This window comes from Rhinolophus ferrumequinum, chromosome 22, assembly GCF_004115265.2.
Source record: "Rhinolophus ferrumequinum isolate MPI-CBG mRhiFer1 chromosome 22, mRhiFer1_v1.p, whole genome shotgun sequence".
Taxonomy (NCBI): Eukaryota; Metazoa; Chordata; class Mammalia; order Chiroptera; family Rhinolophidae; genus Rhinolophus; species Rhinolophus ferrumequinum.
Window position 1 is genome coordinate 52,153,115 of NC_046305.1, and position 23,796 is coordinate 52,176,910.

Sequence of the window (23,796 nt, forward strand, 5' to 3'; positions counted from 1 at the left end):
TGTTTCAGTGCGAAAATGGCCGCAGACAATGAAGAAGTGAGCAGGGATGAATTCCAAATAAAACCCTATAAACACTGAAATTTGAATTTCATGTAATTTTCAGGTGTTATGAAATAATTTCCTTTTGACTTTTCCTCCCGAACGTTTCAACAAGGGGAAAACCATCCTTAGCCTGCAGGCTATAGAAAACAGACGTTGGGCAGATTTGGGCTACCGATCAAAGCTGGCGGACCCTGCTAGCCTGGGTGGGTGGCTTAGACTTGGACATGAGCGAAGTGTGAAGGCATCTCTCAACTATAGGCCAAAACAGGCTGCCAAGAGCCAATGGGTTCATATCAGCCAGAAGAAGGAAAGAGAGGGATTGGGACCCGAGGTCCAACACCGGGAGCTGAGGCCCTCCGGGCTGGCAATTCCTAAGGAGATAAGGTGGCAGATCAGTCAATTTCCAAACTCCACCACTCCTTGTTTCTAAGCAGCCCCGTTCCTAGCTATAGGCGGGTGCCCCGAGCCCGTGGAGGGAGGCAGGGAGCAGCTGCCAGTCATCACCTGTCACAGGACCATGTGGGTGGCAGGAGGTGGTGCCCTCATGCCCAGGCCCTGTCTCACAGCCTGGGGCAGAGCCCAAGACCAGATAAAAGGGCTGCGGGCCAGAGCACCTCCATCCACTCCCTCCTGAGGTGGTGACAGACCCTGTGCTGCTTTGTACCCGGTAAGTGTCCACTGGGGACGGGGCAGGGCCTTCCCCGGAGGGAGCTCAGGCCAGGGCAGGAGGGCAGGCCAGCGGGGCCTTGGCGGGGGAAACCACAGTGTCAGAGGAGGAGGGTGCAGGAAGATTGAGGGAGGGCTGCAGGGAGGGGTCTGGCAGCAGCTGGGGACACAGGGAAATGAGCTTGATGGCTGTGCCTTTGGGCCCTGGAGGAAACATGCTGCGTCTCAGGACAGGGACACCGAGGCCCAGAGCCCGTTCTCCACGCTGCCAGGTGTCAGGACAGCTCATCACTGAAGGCAAAGCCCTGCCCCTGAGCCCGGAGGAGGAGCGGGGGCCATGGGCAGGGGCCTCTGGCTCCTTTGGGCTTATGAGTCCCCCACAGCGTGGCTCTGGGAAGGTGTTATAACCTTGCCATGTTGATTAGGACACAGCCAGTAGTCTGAGAATCACCAGACCACCCCAGCAGCTGGAGGGGTGGGGGGGAGGAGACCTGAGCTCTAGACTCAGATCAGGGAGCTGCGGGTCCAGGCCCAGGTCTGCAGAGACTGAGGGGTTCGTCAGTCTCTTCCATGATAACGGGAGCGTCCTGACGTGGGTCACCTCCGAGGTCCTGTGCAATGCTGACCTTGCAGAATAAAGTCATCGTGGACTTTATGACAAGAGGGGTCGATCACGGTCCTTTTCCTTGCAGAAATTGTATTCCCTTAAAACGGCCTATAAATTGAACAACTTGAGATTTAGAGGGCACAGCCGGAATCAGTGCCACCTCCACTTACAGGACCTTAGACTTTCAGACGTGTTTTATAATATGATTTGGTCTTAGTTTACTACTTTGCCCAGTAGAGGAAACCTCTTGTCTGACTTACAAGGATATGCTGAGGTTCCAAAGACAGGATATAGGACTGTGGGAAAACGACTAAAAGTAGGAAAACCACTAGAGATTATAAGTGATGCTAAGAGAGCCAGAAGGGGCGGGGGGCCCCTGTGTGTGTCGGGGGGCTGACTTGCTGTCTGACTCTCCCTCAGCTCCTGAACGCCCGCCCTCCCCACCGACATGTCCTGCCAGCAGAACCAGCAGCAGTGCCAGTGCCCTCCCAAGTGTCCGTGCCCTGCCCCAAAATGCCCCCCTAAGTGTCCCCCAAAATGCCCCCCAAAGTGCCCTCCAGTCTCCTCCTGCTGCAGTGTCAGCTCTGGGGGCTGCTGCAGCTCTGGGCACGGGGGCTGCTGCAGCTCTGGGCACGGGGGCTGCTGCAGCTCTGGGCACGGGGGCTGCTGCCTGAGCCACCACAGGCGCCACAGGTCCCACCGCAACAGACACCGGAGCTCTGACTGCTGCCAGCCTTCAGGGGGCTCCAGCTGCTGTGGTGGGGGGAGCTCCAGCTGCTGCGGAGGGGGCAGTGGTCAGGCCTCTGGAGGCTCGTGCTGCTGAAGTGGACCCTGTCCTCTCCCCTGAGCTCCCTAAATTACAAAGAGGTCGCCACAAAACTTGAGCTCTGCCCCAGAAGATCCATCAATCCTGGTATCCAGAGCCCAAAACGTCTCTCTAAAACCCAATTACTGACCTCCTTCCCTAAACCTGGCTACCCTGGGAATCCCAAAGCACAGAACCCACGCCCCCTGTAGCTTATGTTATTGTACCCTGCTGCTTGAATTGAAACAATAAATACAGAATCTGCTCAATATCTTGGTATCGACTGATTTAATTTCCTGTTTATGTCACTACTGTTCTGTTTTCCTCTCTCCTCTGCTGGTGGCTGCAAGGTCAAGGGTCAGCAGAGATAAATTTATATTTTCTTATGTTTGTTTTTTCTAATTCTTTGTTTTCCATTGTTAACCAAGACCCTGAGGCAGCATTAATTGTACACATTGTTCCTTTAACTTCTGGTTCCCGTCAGATGTCTAACTCTGAGACGTAGCCACAAGACAGACCGTGTCCCCCTGTTTCCCACCACCATCTCCTCACTCCTGTGCTCCCCACTCCTCACCCTACTCCTCATCAATCGCCATCTGACTCCTCCTTCAGTTTAAACAGACACGTCGTGCGTACACACGTGTGCACACCCACAACTACCTATATGTGAATAAATCTTTATTTTTAATTTTAAAATGACTTTTATCACTGTATACTTTACACACAACAAAATTCACTAATATTCAATTTACAATGCAATGAGTTTTGTCAAATATATGCAGTCATGTAACTACAAATGCAATCAACACCCTAAAAATATAGTGGGTAGCGAATCGTTATTTGGAGAACATTTTAACAACAACACAAATTTCATATTACATAAAGGAAAATGTTTTATATGCCTTAAATGTGGAAAGTTAAATTCTAAATGGTAGAAAGCACCATTAAAAACTGGAAGGGGACAAAGTTAACTTGGTGAGAAACTCAAAGCTTTCTTTCTAAGGTCAGGTACAAGGCTAGGAGGTCCCCTCTCACCACTTGTTTTCAACATAGTACTGGAAGTTCTAACTACTACAAAAAGACAAGAAAAGTAAATTAAAGGTATACTTATTGGGAAAGAAATAAACTACCACTGTTCACATATGACATAATTATCTCTGTAGAAAAACTGAAGGAATCAACAACAAAAAAAAATCAACTGGCACTAATAAGGGATCATAGCAAAGTGCAAGATACAAAGTTAATATGTAAGCGCCAATAGCTTTTTCTATATACCAAAAATGAACAAGTGGAATTTGAAATTAAAAATACGAAATACCATTCATCATAACACCCACCAAAATGAAATACTTAGGTACAAATCTAACAAAATGTGTATAAGATATATATGAGGAAAACAATAAAACTCTGGTCAACAAAATCAAATTATAACTAAGGAAATGGAGAGATAGCACATGTTCATAGATAGGAAGACTCAATGTTGTCAAGATGTCAGTTCTTTACAACTTGATCTATAGATTTAGTGCAATGCTAATCAAAATCTGAGCAAGTTATTTTGTGGATATAAAAAAAATGATTCTAAAGTTTATATGGAGAAGCAAAGACCCAGAATAGCCAACACAATATTAAAGGTAAAAAAATTGCAGGATGGACACAACTAACTTCAAGACTTACTGTAAAGCTATGTAATGAAGACAGTTTGGTATTGGCAAAAGAATAGATAATAGATCAGTGGAACAGAAATAGGTCCCATAAATATAGTCAACTGAATTTTTGACAAAGGAGCAAAAGTAATACAATGGAAGAAAGATAGTCTTTTCAACAAATGGTACTATAAAAACTGGACAGCCACATGCAAAAATATAAATATAGACACAGACTTTATACCTCCCCCCCACACACACACACACAAACCTGAAAATGGATCACAGACCTAAGTGTAAAATGAAAAATTATAAAACTTTTAGAAGATAACATTGGAGAAAACTGACTGTGGGTATATATGGGTATATATATGACTGTGGGTATGGTGATGACATTTTAGATATAACACCAAAGGCATGATACATGAAAGAGATACTTAATAAGCTATACTTAATTAAATTAAAATTTCTGCTCTCTAAAAGACAACGCTAACGACTGATAAAACAAGCCACAAACTAGAAGAAACTATTTGCAAAAGACTGATGATGAAGGACTATTATCCAAAATGTACAAAGAACTTTAAAAACTCAACAATAAAAAAACAAACAACCCAATTTAAAAATGAACCAAAGACCTTAACAAACAACTCACCAATGAAGATATACACATGACAAATAAGCATATGAAAAGATGCTCCACATCATATGTCATTAGGGAAATCCAAATTAAAACCACAATGAGACACCACTACATACCTATTAAAATGGCCAAAATCTGAAATACTGACAACACCAAATATTGGCAAGGATGTGAAACAACAAGAACGCCCATTCATTATTGTGGCAATGCAAAATGGCAAAACCACTTTGGAAGACAGTTTGGCAGTGTCTTCTAAAACTAATTGAACTCAAGTGAGACCAAGATGGCAGAGTAAATACTGTGCCTGTGTCCTTCTGTGAACACATTAAAATTACAACTAAATTACAGAACAATCAACCTGGAGAACCATCTGAAGTCTAGCCAAACAGAAGTCTTATAAATGAAATTACAAAAAGAAGCCATATCGAGACTGGTAGGAGAGGTGGAGACACCAAACATTTGAGAATCAGGAGAGATATCTTGGCCCCAAAGCTTCCCCCTAAAGGAGCAACAGACCCCAGCCCAACACCCAGCTCCCCCGCCTGGAGTACTGGTGTTGGGAAGAGGAGCCCCCACAACATCTGGGTGTAAAAACAGTGGGGATCCCGACCCTCTAGGTGGGCCGGAAGATGGCAGGAAATCCAGCCGTCCTCTGAAACAGCCCACACACAGACTCGTTCGCAGGCACTCACCTTGGGCTCCAGCGGAGAGACAACGACTCGGGCAGCATCAGAGACATGCAGGGTGCAGACTGAAGTGTGTGGCTTTGAGGCAAGGGCTGGGGGACCGTGGCCATTTATCCTCTGAGAGGTCCTCCTCCCGTGCAGCCGACAGGTGGGCGCCATCTTTCCTGTGTTGCACCCGCCCCCACAGGCCAATTCTGAATCTGATTGGCCTGGAGCTCCCCGGGACCCCGCCCACCCAACTCCCCCAGTGCTAGAGGCACTTTCTCAGCAAGCAGCCAGCCCCACACACATTTCGCTCTTTCTTGGAAAACTATGGGATGCCAGCAGACACCAGTTTCAGCACTGGCACCAAATGAGACCTAGTGACCACAACTCTTCCCACTCTAGTGATTCTCTGAGACCCTGACTCACCAACTTGCATACTGCACAAGGCTCTAATAGAGCCTGAACCTTAAGGGAGCCGGCAGGTGGCAGCAGTCCTCCGGGTGTCCTAGTGTTTTGTGGAGCTACCCCAGGCCTGGTAGTGGTGGCAAATGTCCTCGGTTCACAGGGTGGCCTCTCCCATGAGCCTCTCCCACAGTAGTCACGGGGCTGTAGGGTATATGTGGGGACAGAGTCCCAGAGAGCAGTTTCCAGGCTCTCGGCCTGACGTGGAAAGGTGCTGCCTCGGAGAGTAGATGGCCATCAGCTGTGACTAGTAGGCCATCAGCTGTAACCAGTTAGCCATTGGCCACTGATATAACTGCCGTGGCTGAGCTAGCAAGCATGGATTGCAGTTAGCAAGGGGTTGGTTGGTTGGCAGAGAAGCGGACAGTGGATTGCAGCTAGCAAATGAGGTTAGCAAGCATGGATGGCAGATTGTGGATCATGCAGATCCTACTTCCTGTGTCTCCAACCCAGCCGCCAGCGAGAATATAGTGGTATGAACCCTCTATCTATGGCTCCGTTGGTGTTCCTTTCTGGCCTCACCATATCCTGCGTTCTTGTGCAGGGAGTGGGAGCTGCATGACAATATAGCATAAGGAATACAGTCAATAACATTGTAATGACTATGTATGGTGTCAGATAGGTACTAGATGTGTTGGGGTGATAGATGGGAAGAGGTTGGGGAGCAGAGTGAAAAAGGTGAAGGGATTAAGAAGTACAAATTGGAAGTCACAAAATAGTTATGGGGATGTAAAGTAAAGCATAGGGAATATAGTCAATGATATGGTAATAACTACGTATAGTGTCAGCAGGGTACTAGACTAGTCAGGGGATCACTTCTTAAATAATATAAATGTAATATAATGTAGTATAAATGTAATATAAATATAAATGTCTAACCACTATGCTGTACACCTGAAATTAATATAAAATAATATTGAATGTCAACTGTAATTGAAAAATTTTAAAAAGGAAGGAAAAGTTGAAGGGGAATAAGAGGTCCAAATTTCCAGGTATAAAACGAATAAGTCATGGGGATGTAATGTACAGCATGGGGAATATAGTCAATAATACTGTGATAGCGTGGTACAGTGTCAGATGGTTGCTGGACTTATCATGGTAATCACTTCTTTAGGTATATAAATGTTGAATAACTATGGTGTACATCTGAAACTGATATAATATTTTATGTTAGCTATATTTTTAATAAAAATCTTTAAAAAAAAAGAATGATCATATCAGGTTCTGGAGTCAAGCCAATCTTAATGTAAGCATTTTATTAACACATTTAAAAGGAAACAGAAGTGCAAAAGAAATAACTATTGAGGTTATGAAACAAACCTGTGAAATAAAATACAACACAATACTTTTAAAAAACTAAATGTACTCTTACCATACAGAAATCACACTGCTTGGTATTTACTCAAAAGAGTTGAAAACCTATGTCCACACAAACCCCTGCGCACAGATGTTTAGAGCGGTTTTATTCATAATTGCCAAAACTTGGAAGGAACCAATGTCCTCCAGGAGGTGAATAGATAAATAAACTGTAGTATATCCAGATAATGGAATATTATTTGGTACTGTATAGAAATGAGCTATCAAGCCATGAAAAAAAAAACATGGAAGAACCCTAAATACATATTACTAAATGAAAAGAAACCGATCTGAAAAGGCTATATCCTGTATGATTCCAACGATATGGCATTCTGAAAAAGGCAAAACTATGGAGACAGCAAAACGATCAGTGGTTGTCAGGGGTTGTTGGCGGATGCGTGGGTGGAGGAGGAACAAATAGAGCACAGAGGATTTTTAGGACAATGGAAATACTCTGTATTATACCAGAATGATGGATACTTGTCATTATACATTTGTCTAATCCCATAGAATATACAACACTAAGAGTGAACCGTAATGTAAACTATAGACTTTGGGTGGTAATAATGTATCAGTGTAGCTTCACCAGTTATAACAAATGTCCCACGGGTGGGGGATGTTGACGAGGGGAGGAGACTATGTACACAGGTGGGCACAGGGGGGACATGAGAAACCTTCCCCTCAGTTTTGCCATGACTCTAAAACAGCTCTAAAAAAATGACGTTTGATAAAAGTAAATAACTTGGGAACATAGATTACACACGACAGTTATAGGCCTAATATCCGTAATAAACATAGGGGTCATATAAATTAAAAGTAAACAAGTAAACCTTATAAAAGAATTGGAACAGTTATGAATGATCAATTCTTAAAAAAAAAAAAGAAAAAAAGGAAGAAAGAAAGGAAGAAAAATGAGAAATGTCTCTAATTTCCACAAAATTAGATTGGAAAATTAGATTGGAAGACCAATTCTACCTCACTAATAAAGAAGAAATATAACTCATTTTTTTTTAGAAAAGAGCTTTTAGCTTCTGTTCCACTATGAGATCCAAGAAAGGCCTCTTCCATCCCCATAAATAATTAATACCAAATCATTATCGAAGTGTTGTTATGGGCCACACACTATTTAGGGCAGGAAATCCAAAATCCTACTGCGAAATGTGGATCCCTGTTCTATCTCTAGTTTAAACATTTGCCACCCATCGACAGAAATGTCCTGAAACTCATCTAGATTCCTTCTGGACTTTGATCATGCTGATGCAGGATTGTTGCTTAGTGAGTGCCGGGGTTCTTAGTTTCGTGGAGCCAAAGAATGGATACGTGGGCCAGGGAGACGCAAAGAGCTGCACGAGGAAGATAGTTTATTACAGCAAGCAAAGAGGTACAGCTCCCGAGCGGGAGGGGGACCCGAAGCTGGATGACCACGAGCTAAGGCCAAAGCTTATGTTTATATACCTTTATTTCTACCTGGGAGGGGGATGTGGGGACGTGGGTGCCCACGGATACAATATTTCCCAGACTCCCTCTTCTGCTCAGCGTGGCGGAGACCATTGAAACAAACCCATTTGTCCCAGACCATGATTGATGATGTCTTTGTCCTGGTACAGTTGCCCTCTGTTCTGTTTTTCTTCTATTTTTGCTCATCTACCAAGGAGTTTCTAACTACCTGATGTCATACTAACTAACCCGTCTCAATGGCCCTCTCTGCCCTGCAGGCCTCGGTTTTTACCCTGCCAGGAGAGTGCAGCTCAAATCCCACCTGCTCTGTTATCCATCATGTGACATGTCACTCAAATGGGAACGGATTCAAGGAGGCCCTTTTATCCTGCCTGTGGGCTCTGCTCTCAGCATTGTGAGACAGGTCCCAGGCATCAGGAAACCTACTCCTGCCACCCACATGGACCTGTGACAGGTGATGACTGTAAGCTGCTCCCCTGCCTCCCTTCATGGGGCTGAGGGAGGCTACTCCTGGCTAGGACCAGGGCTGCTGGAAATGGGGTTCGGGTGGGAAAATTTCCACCACCATGTCCATCTTGCCCTCCATGGGGGTGCTGCCTCGTGGTCTCTCACCTCTCATTCTTGGAAGTTCCCCACCACCACCACCAACAGTAGGTGACCATTTGGACATAACATGACCAGCAACGAGTTTTGTGAGCGTCTTTAATCTCTGACAATGTATTACAAAAACATTTACGAAACCAATTCGATGAAAGCAAATGAGAGCTAGGAGTCATTGTGAGAAGAGAGTCCTCCCTCCAGAAGTGTCCAAAATAACTTCACAGAGTCTGGAATAAGATATGGATTGACTCAATAACATCTCTGTGCAGGTCACAGTGGGCAGGATAACCGATCTCGGGAGTGTACGTTAGGACGTCCACGGGTGTGCTTTAGACTGCTTACATATAAAGGATTGTGTGTGTATAAATACATGTAAACACAGACAGATACATAGATCTCCAGACATAGGTCCAGATACAGAAAAGTCCATCTTTTCTATGACTCTCAGCATCAGATACCTCAAGGGGCATGGCCCCCCCTGAAGTCCCACTGCCGCCCATCTGTGTGTTTTGTCCCTGATTCTAAGCTTCACTAGGATCCAAAAGTGTTCTCTCTCCGCCTGCCTCCACTCCAGAAATCAGTGTCCCTGACCTTTCAGGAAGCCCCACCAGGGCTCCACCGGAAGTTCAGGACCAAGGTCAGCATGTGTGACTGACATCTGAGGCTCTGTGCACAGGGCTCTGCTCAACTTCTCCCGTTTCTGTTCTGCTTCCCAGTGGCCCTGGCCTGTAGCTGTGAACGTGTCTCTCCTACCCTACGCCTCTGCTTTATTCCATGATCTTTTCCTTTCTGAGGCCAACAGTTCAATCCATTATCCCTATGTGACATAGCTTACCAATGAGATTTTAGTAAACCCTTTGACAACACAGCTGGTGCCTTCTTCTTCTTCCCCATCAGCAACGGGTACAAGGTTATGCCCACAAGGGTGGTTTACAGATGTTTAAAATCCTTTCACTTCATTAGCACTGATTGTACAGTTTCCAAATAGCTATGCCTGGTGACTCATACGAGACCAGACTCTGACATGGGCACAGGGAGGTGTGGTGGCCACATCACCCTGCAGAGATCTGCCACTGTCTCACCAGGGTATGGCATTTGCTCGGGTGGTTCCGTAGTGATGGGGTGTGGCCAGGATGTCCATGCCTTGGCTCACACAGGAGCGCAGCTCCTGATTTCTAGAAGGATGGGGTGAAGAGGTCACCTGGTCCACACCTCAGCCCCAAGGCAGGGGAGCACCCGAATTATCAATGTGCTTGGACTTCGCTGATGGATCAGCAGAGTGGCCATGACCATGGCACTTGGGCTGACCCTTTGGCCGTGGATATTAGTTACCAATGGCCTTGGGACCATTCAAAAACATTTTTGATTTGCAAAGGTTTTCTGAGGTCACCTATTCACCCAAGGGGCCTATCTCTACGTCGTCATTCTGTCATCTTCTCAGGACACTGGGGGTCACTGCTGAGATCTTATGGGAAATACTTCAGAAAGAATGACTTTTCCTCTGTGACCTCCCACTCTCCTTCCTTCAGGGCTATGTACTAACACATTAACGAATTTCAATGTTGTTTTACTCCTTGAAAATTTTGCTTTTAATTATAAAATATGAAACAATACTCTAAAAGGAATAGAAAATATAGATGATTGTTGCTTAATTATTAAGTAGGGGAAGGTATTTTAAGAATGGCACAAATCTCATAATAGATTAAAAAAGGATTGATAAATAAATTACATAAGAATTGATTTTAATAGTGCATAAAGTATCACATAGAAAGAAATTAGTATTTCTAATATATAACCCATCTTACAAATTCAAAAATAAGTAAACACACAAAAACATCTCACTGGGTTATGTTCCCTCCAAAATCCAAACAGGCCCACTGGGTAGGTGTTTTGCCTGATTTTTGCTTGTAGGCGGGGTTAGATGCACCAGCTTCTCCTTCACACCAGAAAGGATGTCTCCACATGCTCCACACCACTGGGCCCCTACAAATTTCACTGACGGAGAAGGCCCCTGGTTTTGGGTCAGAGTCATCTTCTTCTCTGTGACACGCAAAGGTCTTCTCAGAAGTCTAGAGTCGTTGCTTCTTGTTGCTCGTGAAAGGCAGTCAGCGTGACACCACTGATGCCATGGAGTGGTGTGATGCCTGGTGGAGGGAAAGACGTCAGGATTCCTGAGAACTGACGATCACAGAGGGCAGGAGAGTGGTTCTACCCGAGGGAGGACAGTGAGGGTGGATTGCGGGCCTTCTCCGCCAAAACCAAAAGCTTCTGGTGGGCTTTACTAACAGGTGTGCAGAAAAGTACATTTTCCAGACAGTAGTTTCCTGCCAGTACCAGGAGGTGTGCTCACGTGCTCACCAGTGAGACCACACCTGGTGCAGCAGCTGCAAGTGGGGTCACTACCGGCTCCAGCTCCCCACAACCCCGTCATTCTCCCAGCTCCATCTGCCTTCTGCGCAGGCCGAGCGGTGAGTGGGGTGGTGGTGTGGTGGGGCCACCACCCCCACATCCTTCACGTCCTTCTCGGTAGCACTGATCTCTGCAAGCCCTCCTGGAATGTGGTTTGGATTTGACACAGTATTCCCTAGGTAGAGGCAGTTCTAGTGGCTTCCACTTGACCTCTCCCACCATAATCGCCCTCATCCCCCAGGGCCGAGAAACAGGGTGGCCGTTCTGCCAGTGCTGGGTATGTCGGTGCCAAATCTGCTTTCCAGAACTGGGGAAATGACCGGAGGCGGGCTCAGGACCCACTGGCGCCACGGTGAGATAGACTTGAGCTAAAACCCCACTGGCCACGTGACCTCCATAAGCCCCTACCTGGCCAATTAAGGACCAAAGTGATGTGTTGAGTCACTGAATCAGTGTCAGTTCAGACCCGATTAGCCCCCCCGAGTTTGATTATTTCCTTTTCTCCAGGGCAGTTCCCCTGGTAAAAGCCCATAGGCCCCTTTAGGGAACATTGAGGGAAAGAGGAGCAGTATAACTTTTTTGCTGGAATACCGGGGTTCTTCCTGAAGGGGACCGAGCCTCTCCTTCATTTAAGAAGTTCGGGGTCTGTACACTGGCTCAAGTCTGGCAAGTGACTGAGGGGCCCTAATTCTCTGTTTTGATGCCTCATAGAGTTTTGTTCACTTGACTTAGAGCGCTTCCACTTATACACATCAAACAAGAATTTAGGAGACTCTCCATCTATTTCTCTTCCAAGGACACCGCAATCACCTAGCCAGGCCGTAGCTCTCTGTGAGTCACAATGCTACGGTTAGTACCTGGACACTGCTGTCCATCACAGCTACCACATCCACTGTGCCTTTGGGGATTAAGTGCCACCGCTCGTCCCTGCCACCCTGCCATCCAGTTAGCCCTGTTGCGTTAAGGTTTCCCAATTCTGTGACAGCAGATCCCACTGTAATTCATGACTGAAGAGGGGAGCAGTCACAGAGCTCTTCAGGGATGCTGGGGCTCCCCTCACAAATTCCTTTCTCATGGTCATAGTGCAAGGTGAGTCCTCAGGACCCTTCCAAGGTCAGTGAGCACATCTGAAAGGATAACTCCGCTCTAGCATGCCAGTAACCTAAGCCTTTGGATGCCTTCCTCCATAGAATTCCAGGCAGTTCTGCTATTTCAGCTGCATTTAGTGTGGACCACCCTTTGGTCCATGTTTCAGCCAACCAACCCGACAGTTAGAATCCTGTCTAACCCCCAACCTATAACATTACGTCTAGAATATCTGCTTTATGGGCCTAATAGCAATAAATCTGGCCTTCCCACTTGATGTCCCTTCCACAATTACCCCACGCCCTTCATAGCTATTCCACACATTTTCCCTGGGACATGTCTGTATGAACTGTAGAAAATCATGTAGCTTTTCTGCCGTGTAGTACACCTGTTCATGGATCACACCTTGTATCCACCCTAGTGGTGCCTATGTGACTAGAGTGCACTTATTTGTCTAGAAGCAAAGAGAGCTGGTGGGCGTGGGTCCTGCAGAGAAGCAGCCCTGTCTGGCCGGGCAACTACCTCCGGGGAGGCTATTGCAGTTTCCTCAGGCTGCGTTCACCTCCTCAAGTGGGACTGCTTCTCCCGGCACAAAAACAAAATAATCGGCAGGATTTGCCAATTCAATGTCCCCGCTGGATCAGCCTCTTCCCAAATGTGCCCTCTCCAATTTTCAGGATCCCGGGAATTACACGTTATTGAGGCAAGATGTCAGCTCTAAAGCTCGGCACCACTTCTGTGTGGGTCCCTGCACTAATGCACCATCGAATCTGGTCAAGAGGAACCATCAGACAAACCCAAATGGGGGACATGCTACAAAAACAAACGGGCTCTTAACAATGTCAATGCCATGAAAGACCAACTGTCGGAAGGACTGTCACAGATACGTAGGAGGAGACTAATGAACCCCGGCAGCTAAATGCAGTGTTAGAGCCTGTATTGGATTCTGAACCAATGAAAACGTGTTGTTACAAGGGACGTAGTGGCACAGGTGGCAACTTTGAACAAGGTCTGTAGATAAGAGGCCTCAGGGGAACCAGGACTTGAGGACACAGCAGGAGAAAAAGGTGTCATAAATAGGAGTAAAGATCAGGCAAAGCCAGGGAATGCAGATTTCCAGTTTATTGGTTTACATCAGGCTGGCGTGTGCTGCACAGACCAGCTGTGGAGGTACAGGGGCCGTGCTTCGGGCTTCCCGGGGCGGGGCAGCCACACACGGGCATATGCGGAAGGAGATCAGGCGATGGTTTGGCGTGATTTGGGCGGCTGGTCACCAGGACACAGGGATGGTCTGGATCAGAGCTCAGAGGCCTCACCCAGAACTCTCAGCAACAGGGAGGCCCAGCAGGGGGAGAGGAGGAGGAGGAGGGATTTGGCCATCTGCTGTCCCCACGTCTGCTCTTTCTGGCTCAGGGTCCACTTCAGCAGCACGAGCCTCCAGAGGCCTGACCACTGCCCCCTCCGCAGCAACTGGAGCTCCCCCCACCACAGCAGCTGGAGCCCCCTGAAGGCTGGCAGCAGTCAGAGCTCCGGTGTCTGTTGCGGTGGGACCTGTGGCGCCTGTGGTGGCTCAAGCAGCAGCCCCCGTGCCCAGAGCTGCAGCAGCCCCCATGCCCAGAGCTGCAGCAGCCCCCACCCCCAGAGCTACAGCAGCCCCCAGAGCTGACACTGCAGCAGGAGGAGACTGGAGGGCACTTTGGGGGGCACTTTGGGGGACACATTGGGGGGCATTTTGGGGCGGGGCACGGACACTTGGGAGGGCACTTGGGAGGGCACTGGCACTGCTGCTGGTTCTGCTGGCAGGACATGTCGGCGGGGAGGGCGGGCGTTCAGGAGCTGAGGGAGAGTCAGACAGCAAGTCAGAGCCTGGCACACACAGGGGCCCCCCCGCCGCTTCCTGTCCTTTCAGCATTGTTCTAACCCCTTCATTTTGAACTGTTGAAATGGGGGCTTAGATAATTAAACACTGGAAGTTTCGTTATTTCTAATTGTTGCTCAAATGCTCTTACATCCTCTCTTTTGAAGTAATGTTCTCATGAATCTTTTTTATCTCCTTACAATCAGAAAACTGAGGCTGCAAGATGTTAAGAAAATGTTCTCAAATCAACATCTCCTAGGTAGAGATATTCTAATGGAATTATAGCACAAGAATCATTGAAACCATCTAGGGAGCAGTTTAGAAATGAAATCATTTCTTTGGGAAAACAGTATTCCTTCTTGGAGAATTTTCTAGATATTCTCGCCCTGTAGGGCACAGAAGTTCACAGTGGCAAAGGAAGTTGGGGACGGCCTGCGAGAATATCCAATGTAAGCTGGGACTTGCTCCTTGTTCTCTGACCCAGTCCGGGGCTCTGGAGTTTTCAGCAGGCTCTCGCCTCAGACTAATTCCTCAGCACCCAGATTTGAGTCATGTTTGCTCAACTCTGCAGACCCACTAATCTGTGTGCTTAAAGGAAGGCCATCAGCCGTGATTTCCCCTGTACCGGCTGAGAACCATTGTTCCCATCTCAACATTTGTGGGAGGGACAGTTACGTTTCCAAAGGGTAATTTCCCTTTTGGAACACAGTTACAAGTAGTAAGATGGTCAGTGTTGCAAATCCCTCGGACCAGAGACCCAACAAGAGCGGCTGGGTTTGGTTCCTCTAGAGGACAGAGTCACAATTATACAACTCCTCTCTCTTGTTCCCAGCCTGTCCTCACTGGCCCCTCCTGCAGTATTCCAGAGACTTCTTCTTTTGCCAGTAAGGAAGCAGTCTCAGCCTCATCTCAGGGGCCCTAGCCCCACCAGCACTCTCCCCACACCCTCTCCAAAGACCCCTCCCTTCCTGCCCACCTGCCCTGGCCTGAGCTCCCTCCTGGACACCACCCCAGTGGACACTTACCGGGTACAAAGCAGCACAGGGTCTGTCACCACCTCAGGAGGGAGTGGATGGAGGTGCTCTGGCCCGCGGCCCTTTTATCTGGTTTTGGGCTCTGCCCCAGGCTGTGAGACAGGGCCTGGGCATGAGGGCACCACCTCCTGCCACCCACATGGTCCTGTGACAGGTGATGACTGGCAGCTGCTCTCTGCCTCCCTCCACGGGCTCAGAGCAGCTACTCCTGGCTAGAAACAGGGCTGCTAGAAATGGCGGTGGGGTGGGAAAATTTCTACCACCATTTCCACCTTGTTCTCCGTGGGGGGCACCTGCTTGGAGGGCTCTCAACTCTTATTCTTGGAAGCTCCCCACCCTCAATAGTACCTTTCTTGCCTCCCAACTATTTAAAGACTATGACCTATAGTTTTAAAAGAATTCCTGTATATTTTATTTATGTACTGGTAACCCTGACACAACATATAGCGTGGTTTCAATTCTGTAGAAATGGCATTATTCTTGAGGTACTCAGCTGTAATTTGCTCTTTTCCTTAGCATAACTTTCGTGAGTTATTCAAGTTGATCTGTGTAGCTATAGTTTACTCATGTTTACAACTGTGTAGTGTCCATCTTATGAGCCCGGCGTGATTTTGTTAGCCTTTTGCTTTTTCGAGGGGCACTGAAGTTGTTTGCACTGTCTGCTGTATAAACACTATAGCTATGGAAATTTCCATGCGTGTCTGCTTGCATATATGTTGGACAGGCTCTAGGTTAAATACTTATAAGTGGCACTGTTGAATTTTAGATCATGCTCATCTTTCCACCTTGGCCTTACCAATTTCTGTTTCCACCTGTGGTATATAAGAATCACTCTTCCTGCACACTGTTGCTGAACTTAAAGCTGGGCCGCTTGTTGCGTGTGAATCGGTGTGCCCTTGTAGTTTTAATGTGTGTTTCCTGCTTAGCAATGATCATGTTTGTTGGCCACTTGGGCTTCCCCGAATTGTTCTTATTTAAAAACGATTTTGTTTTCTATTTGTCTCTTTTTGTTGGGATCTGTAAGTGTTCTTTACATATTCTGGTGACTAATGCACTATTATTGAGTTGTGTATATCTTGTCCTGGTATATTATTTTCTTGTTTGTTTTTTATTGGTGTTATTTGATGAACAGGTGTTTTATTGTTACCATAGCTACATTTCTGCAATATTACATTGTTTGCACCTCATGTGATTTTAAGAAACAACAACTGTTCATAAGCGCAGAAATCTATTCTTTTCAGTTTTTGTTAAGAAGTTGTAAAAACATCCTTTCTTTTAAAAATTAGGTTGTTATTCAACCTAGAAAGGAATTTTTGTACATGTTTTATATTTTTTAACATTTTGCCAAATAGCTAAGCGGATATATTCTTATCATAATCAAACATTTTACTTTCCTCACCAATTTAAATATCTCTTCAGTCAATAGCCGAGTTTCCATATTTATGTAGGTATATAATTGGACTAATAATTCTTTTTATTGCCACTTTGTCTATCCCTGTGAAAATATCCCGCTGCCTTAATTACTATAGTTGTATAATCAATTATGATATCTAATCACACAGGTTCCATAATTTTGTCTCCTCCTTAAAATTGTCTTGGTGATTACTAGACCTTTGTTCTTTCATAGAAACTTTAAAGTTAGCTTGTTATTTACCACAAATTAAAATAAAGAAAAATGAAACAAAACATCATTAGAATTTTGATGAACACTTTATTGATTACACATGCATTAATTTGTGAAGAATTGTTAAATTTTGTAATTTTCTTTTTCATCCATACATGAGTATAGTATGTCTATTTATTTTGATATTTTGTGACGCCTTTCAATAAAGTCTTCTCATTTTATCAAAAAGATTTTACACTACAATTATATTTTAGATATTATATGTATTTTATGCTATTTTAAATAGCAATTTTTTAAATTATGTTTTTGAATCAGTTAGTGCTGGTCAATATAAGTCAAATTTAAACTGTATTCTGATCTTATATCTTGCAATTTTTCTAACTCTTACTATTATTTTAATTTCCTGTAGTGATCATTCTTATGCATATAATTTTCTTTATCAAATCTTTTCTTTTTTAGGTTACATCCTTAGAAGTTCAATTGCTGTATAAAAAAGTATGCTGATTTAAAATTTTTAACTTGTTTACACAACAATCATTATTTGTTGAAAAATGAATCACTAAATTCCCATTCAAATGGTTATATTTATATTTCCAATAACAAAAGACCCATTTCTGAACACCTTCAGCAAAACTGAGTTTTGTAATCCATTTTAAGTCTTTTTCAGTTCTGCATAAAGGGGTAAATCTGATAGACCTCATCCTTGGAAAGTAATCCTTTATTTTATTTTATTTTATTTTATATGTATTTCTTTGGTTATTTGTATATGGACAACATGAAACAATAAATTTCAAAATTTGTTGGTCATTTGTATTTCTTTCTAAGTTATTTATTCATGTGCTTTGCCCATTAGTTTGTAGACAGGTTTGTTTATTTTCTATAAAATTCTAAGAACTTACGGTTTATTATGAATTTTAATTCTATTACTGACTTGTGTATTTTATTTTTCCTCAGCTCATTATTTCTTTTCCATCTTTTTTTATGATGCTTTCTACCATAAAGATTTTTTTCTATGTGGTGAAATTTATCAATATTTTTTTTACCATGCTTAAACTATTTGACCCAACTACTTATAACAAAAGAAGTTTTGGAGTATTAATTTATTGTTGTTACTCTAAACAGAGACTTGTGGTGCTGGCTCTGGGGCAGAGAATAAAATTCACTAGATCTGAATTAATTCTCACCAGGTCTCAGCATTTTTCCCTCCTATGTCCTGAGATGATGCGATCCTGATGACGTAAAAAACATACTTGTTCAGAAAAATCAATCCTTTGCTACTGCACATTGTTTATATAAATATGGTACCCAAGCCACTGAGCTTTAACAGCAGTGCTCAGGATATTACGTCATGCCGCCATGCTGTCGTCCACAGCCACGGCAGGGTAACTGACGGTAGGTGCTGCTTCTCGTGGCAGCGGAGGTGTGCCCAGAATAGCTGCTGAGTCTCATCATCCTTGGAATGACTGAGCTGGGCTCCTGACCCAGAGCTACCAAGGGCACCAAGCAATCAATGTCTTGACTATACGCTCATTGAATACACTCTATGAAACAGCATGAGCCATACCCGGGCAGTGGCAGATTTCTGCAGGGTGACAAGCCCAATACATTGTAATGTGACTATCTCAGAGTGAGGCTTCTGATCGTGATGGCCTAGGTCATACTCAACGTGAAGTTAATGCTACTATTAATGAATACATTTTTAAATCGATTATCTGTTGAATGAATGCACAGCCCTCTATTTAGGAGCTGCTGATGGATACAGATATATAAGACACATGCTAGGGATTCAAGAAGAGTTTATTCTAAGTGTATTCAAGAGAACAGACTCAGAACAGATATCACAACAAGTTATAGTTGAACAGCACTGTTTTTTAAGTGCATAGATCATGGAATAAAGCATGGACGTTTCACAGGAAGGAGCAAATTCAAAGCAGTGAAAATCAACCGTTTAGTCTTAAAAAGATTTCTAAAGGGAGGTAGCAAGGCCTAACCTGGAGATGTAACAAGGAGTTATATTGCACAGGCCTCACACGTCAGACAATAGAGACTAAAGCTCATCGTGGACCCAGTGGGGACCCCAGGATGAAACTTCCTTAATGATACGGGGGCAATCATTCCTGGGGTTGAGGGATGGAAACCCCAGTGAGGAATAGGAGAAAGGAAAAATAAGGCCGACGAGAGGCAGAGCAATTTAAGGAAAGCCGGACACAGGTGAAATCAAATGCTGAGAGAAACATGGTAACGTGTGTGTGTGTGTGGGTGTGGGTGTGTGTGGGTGTGGGTGTGTGTATTTAATCTCTCCCATAGTCTCTATAATATCTCTGAGTAGAAGTATATACAAGTACACACACACACATATCTCAACCACATAATAATAGGATTCATGCTGCACAAATGACCTAGATACTATGAAATCAACATCAGGGGTCAGGGAATTTCGGAGTTCTTCCCCAATCCTGGAGGGAAGAGGTCTTTGTTCAGACGATCGTCCCAGCTGTAATTCTCCGTCACCTGATAACTTAGTTTATGTGTTAATGACTTTGCAGGGCCATAGAGGTGGCTCTTGTTATCTACTTACTGTCCGCCTACATGTGAACTGTTGTCCTTCTTCTTAATTTCCTAAAAATGGGAAAAATCTCAATATTTCTTTCAAAAAAAGCCTGTGTTCATACGGATAACTGGATTGAGGCCCTAAGAGACTGAGAGTTGAAAGAGTGGCTTATAAAACAGAAAGAGACAAAGAAACCATCTGAAGCATTAGACACTGTAAGTTTTTTTAAAAAATGAACATGATGGCATTATTTGTAGAGAATAGAGAATGTTATCATTCTTTGCCAGAAATGTCCTCTGCGTTAGCTCACTGACTCTCACATACTCTTGGAGAGTTATTTTTACATCATCTCTACTGAAGACGGACAAACTGAGAACAAGAAGGATGTGAAATTTTTCACAAGATCATACAACCAATAGGTGGCAAAACAAGGGTTCTCTTTTAGGTCTGACTTTTTAACCAGGGTTTTAATGGCTATAATACACAAACATACACATAGGCACACACACACACACACACACACACACACACACACACTCACATTCACATAGAAGAATAATAAAGACTTGGAGATTCTATGAAACTTGTTTTACATTAGATTGCACAGAGCCATTGAATTAAGATTTGGGAGGCCAGGAAGGACACATTGGGAACTCAAACTCCAAAATAAACCAAGGCAGGTATTCTCCAGGGAAAGACAGATAGGAAATGATTATAGCATTTCTTTCTCTCCTGCTTACATTTCTTTTTTCTTTCTTTTTCGTATTTTATCTTCATTATGATTTTCTTTTATTTAAATTTATTTTTGAATTACAGTTGACATTCAATATTATATTAGTTTCAGTTGTACAGCATAGTGGTTGGACATTGATACAACTTACGAAGTGATCCCCCTAAGTCTAGTATTCATCTGGCACCACACGTAGTCACTACAATATTATTGACTATATTCCCTAAGCTGTATTTTATACCCCATGGCTATTTTGTAATGGCCAATTTGTATTTCTTAATCCCTTCACCTTTTCCACCCATCCCCCATACCCCTCCCATCTGGCAACCATCAATTTGTCTTGTATCTATGAGTCTGTTTCTGTTTTGCTTGTTCATTTATGTTGCTTTTTAAAATTCCACATATAAGTGAAATCATATGGCATTTTTCTTTTTCTGTCTGACTTCTTTTACTTAGCATAATACCTTCCAGGTCTATCCATGTTGTCGCAAATGTAAGATTTCATTCTTTTTTTATGGCCGAGTAATATTCCTTTCTATATGTACCACATCTTCTCTATCCAATCACCTATCGATGGACACTTATGTTGCTTCCATCTCTTGGCTGTTGTAAATAATGCTGCAGTGAACATAGGGATGCATATATCTTTCCTAATTAGTGTTTCAGATTTCTTTGGATAAGTCCCCAGAAGTGGAATTGCTGGGTCATGTGGTAGTCCAGGAGAAGCTGCCCCAGGCCCCCTAGAGGGAGTCAGGGAGCAGCTGCCAGTCATCACACGGTCACAGGTCACAGGACCATGTGGGTGGCAGGAGGCGGTGCCCTCATGCCCAGGCCCTGTCTCACAGCCTGGGGCAGAGCCCAGGACCAGATAAAAGGGCCGCGGGCCACAGCACCTCCATCCACTCCCTCCTGAGGTGGTGACAGACCTTGTGCTGCTTTGTACCCGGTAAGTCCTCTTGACCAATGGGGACAGGGCAGGGCCTTCCTTGGAGGGAGCTCAGGCCAGGGCAGGAGGGCAGGCGGGTGGGGCTGGGGAGTGTTGGAAGCCATGAGGGTAGAGGGAGAGAGGTCTGAGGAAGACGGAAGAAGGACGTGCATGGGGAGTGGGCTAACTGGACCACGAGGGAGAAGAGGACGGCTGTGCCTTTGTGCTGGACCAAATGCCAGAGGGAACGGAGGCCTGACCATGAGGCTCTCCTAGAACAGTTGTCATGAGGGGGCTTCACCTTTGAGAGTAAAATTACAATGCTCCTTGCAAAACTGAGCTGGAGATAGCCGTTCTCAACCCATAGAGAAACTGCCAATCAGAGGCTCCTTTGGGGCTTGATAAAACCCACATATCTATGGATCTGAAATGGAATTGGGATTCTGTTTAAGAAGCTAGACACAATAAGGTGAGAATCACTGAGCCCAGATGTTAGTGGGAGAACGTGGGGTGCTGAAAATGGCAGGGCATCAGACTGGAGTCAGGCTGCCTGAGTGCAAATCCCCTTCATAAGCAAAGATACTGTGGCTTAGCTTCAGTAATGAACTTGGTCGTGAGACCAGCCGGCCTTGCAGACCATTTACAATCTGCATATTTAAGTCTCTCCAGAGGAAAATTACCTAGGAAGCTACAATCATTAATTTCCTTTTTTTTTTTTTTTTAAGAGAATATTTACATTCTGAACCGGTTTCCTAACTGGGAAGTTTCAGGGTTCTGGTACACACAACCAAAGAAATAACCTCCTTCATTACTAGATATTTAGTTGTGGCAGGTTTTATTCTTATTAATTTTTGCCTCATTTCCTTCTGTGTAAAGGTATAATGATCCCTGAGTATTGTAAATAGAAATTATGAGAATCGAAGGAGATACTGTGGGAGCATCTGGGCAACAATTAGAAATAACGAAACTTCCAGTGTTTAATTATCTAAGCCTCCATTGCCACAGTTCAAAATGAAGGGGTTAGAACAATGCTGAAAGGACAGGAAGCGGCGGGGGGCCCCTGTGTGTGCCGGGCTCTGACTTGCTGTCTGACTCTCCCTCAGCTCCTGAACGCCCGCCCTCCCCGCCGACATGTCCTGCCAGCAGAACCAGCAGCAGTGCCAGCCCCCTCCCAAGTGCCCTCCCAAGTGTCCGTGCCCCGCCCCAAAATGCCCCCCAATGTGTCCTCCAAAGTGCCCCCCAAAGTGCCCTCCAGTCTCCTCCTGCTGCAGTGTCAGCTCTGGGGGCTGCTGTAGCTCTGGGGGTGGGGGCTGCTGCAGCTCTGGGCACGGGGGCTGCTGCAGTTCTGGGCACGGGGGCTGCTGCCTGAGCCACCACAGGCGCCACAGGTCCCACCGCAACAGACACCGGAGCTCTGACTGCTGCCAGCCTTCAGGGGGCTCCAGCTGCTGTGGTGGGGGGAGCTCCAGCTGCTGCGGAGGGGGCAGTGGTCAGGCCTCTGGAGGCTCGTGCTGCTGAAGTGGACCCTGAGCCAGGAAGAGCAGACGTCGGGGCAGCAAATGGCCAAATCCCTCCTCCTCCTCCTCTCCCCCTGCTGGGCCTCCCTGTTGCTGAGAGTTCTGGGTGAGGCCTCTGAGCTCTGATCCAGACCATCCCTGTGTCCTGGTGACCAGCCGCCCAAATCACGCCAAACCATCGCCTGACCTCCTTCCGCATATGCCCGTGTGTGGCTGCCCCGCCCCGGGAAGCCCGAAGCACGGCCCCTGTACCTCCACAGCTGGTCTGTGCAGCACACGCCCGCCTGATGTAAACCAATAAACTGGAAATCTGCATTCCCTGGCTTTGCCTGATCTTTACTCCTACTATGTCACCTTTTTCTCCTGCTGTGTCCTCAAGTCCTGGTTCCCCTGAGGCCTCTTATCTACAGACCTTGTTCAAAGTTGCCACCTGTGCCACTAACGTCCCTTGTAACAACACGTTTTCATTGGTTCAGAATCCAGTACAGGCTCTAACACTGCATTTAGCTGCCGGGGTTCATTAGTCTCCTCCTACGTATCTGTGACAGTCCTTCCGACAGTTGGTCTTTCATGGCATTGACATTGTTAAGAGCCTGTTTGTTTTTGTAGAATGTCCCCCATTTGGGTTCGTCTGATGGTTCCTCTTGACCAGATTCGATGGTGCACTAGTGCAGGGACCCACACAGAAGTGGTGCCGAGCTTTAGAGCTGACGTCTTGCCTCAATGACGTGTAATTCCCGGGATCCTGAAAATTGGAGAGGGCACATTTGGGAAGAGGCTGATCCAGCGGGGACATTGAATCGGCAAATCCTGCCAATTGTTTTGTTTTTGTGCCGGGAGAAGCAGCCCCACTTGAGGAGGTGAACGCAGCCTGAGGAAACTGCAATAGCCTCCCGGAGGTAGTTGCCCGGCCAGACAGGGCTGCTTCTCTGCAGGACCCACCCCCACCAGCTCTCTTTGCTTCTAGACAAATAAGTGCACTCTAGTCACGTAGGCACCACTAGGGTGGATACAAGGTGTGATCCATGAACAGGTGTACTACACGGCAGAAAAGCTACGTGATTTTCTCCAGTTCATACAGACATGTCCCAGGGAAAATGTGTGGAATGGCT

At 45.5% G+C, this 23,796-nt stretch overlaps 2 protein-coding genes across 4 annotated transcripts; one reads left to right on the top strand and one right to left on the bottom strand.

Annotated features, from left to right (window-relative positions):
* The first annotated feature begins 669 nt into the window (after positions 1 to 669).
* On the top strand, positions 670 to 22,716 carry LOC117014924 (late cornified envelope protein 1F-like). Of its 3 annotated transcripts, none has more exons than XM_033093222.1 (2): positions 670 to 709; positions 22,271 to 22,716. In XM_033093222.1, the coding sequence occupies exon 2, from the start codon at positions 22,299 to 22,301 to the stop codon at positions 22,683 to 22,685; it is 387 nt and encodes a 128-aa protein (XP_032949113.1). In that variant the 5' UTR covers positions 670 to 709; positions 22,271 to 22,298; the 3' UTR covers positions 22,686 to 22,716. The 3 variants fall into 3 exon arrangements, 2 of the variants coding, with proteins under 2 accessions (XP_032949113.1, XP_032949114.1); XR_004421645.1 differs by lacking the exon at positions 22,271 to 22,716 and adding an exon at positions 1,736 to 2,346 and having other exon boundaries at positions 673 to 709; XM_033093223.1 differs by lacking the exon at positions 670 to 709 and adding an exon at positions 21,151 to 21,188.
* On the bottom strand, positions 13,563 to 15,402 carry LOC117014923 (late cornified envelope protein 1F-like). The gene is made up of 2 exons (XM_033093221.1): positions 15,329 to 15,402; positions 13,563 to 14,281 (listed from the first exon to the last, which is right to left on the bottom strand). Exon 2 carries the CDS (start codon positions 14,251 to 14,253, stop codon positions 13,867 to 13,869), a length of 387 nt encoding a protein of 128 aa, XP_032949112.1. The 5' UTR covers positions 14,254 to 14,281; positions 15,329 to 15,402; the 3' UTR covers positions 13,563 to 13,866.
* Positions 22,717 to 23,796: the final 1,080 nt, after the last annotated feature.

What these genes read in the sequence shown, in the direction of transcription:
- LOC117014923 (XM_033093221.1), bottom strand. Translation starts at nt 14,253, where the DNA reads ATGTCCTGCCAGCAGAACCAGCAGCAGTGCCAGTGCCCTCCCAAGTGC.
- LOC117014924 (XM_033093222.1), top strand. Translation starts at nt 22,299, where the DNA reads ATGTCCTGCCAGCAGAACCAGCAGCAGTGCCAGCCCCCTCCCAAGTGC.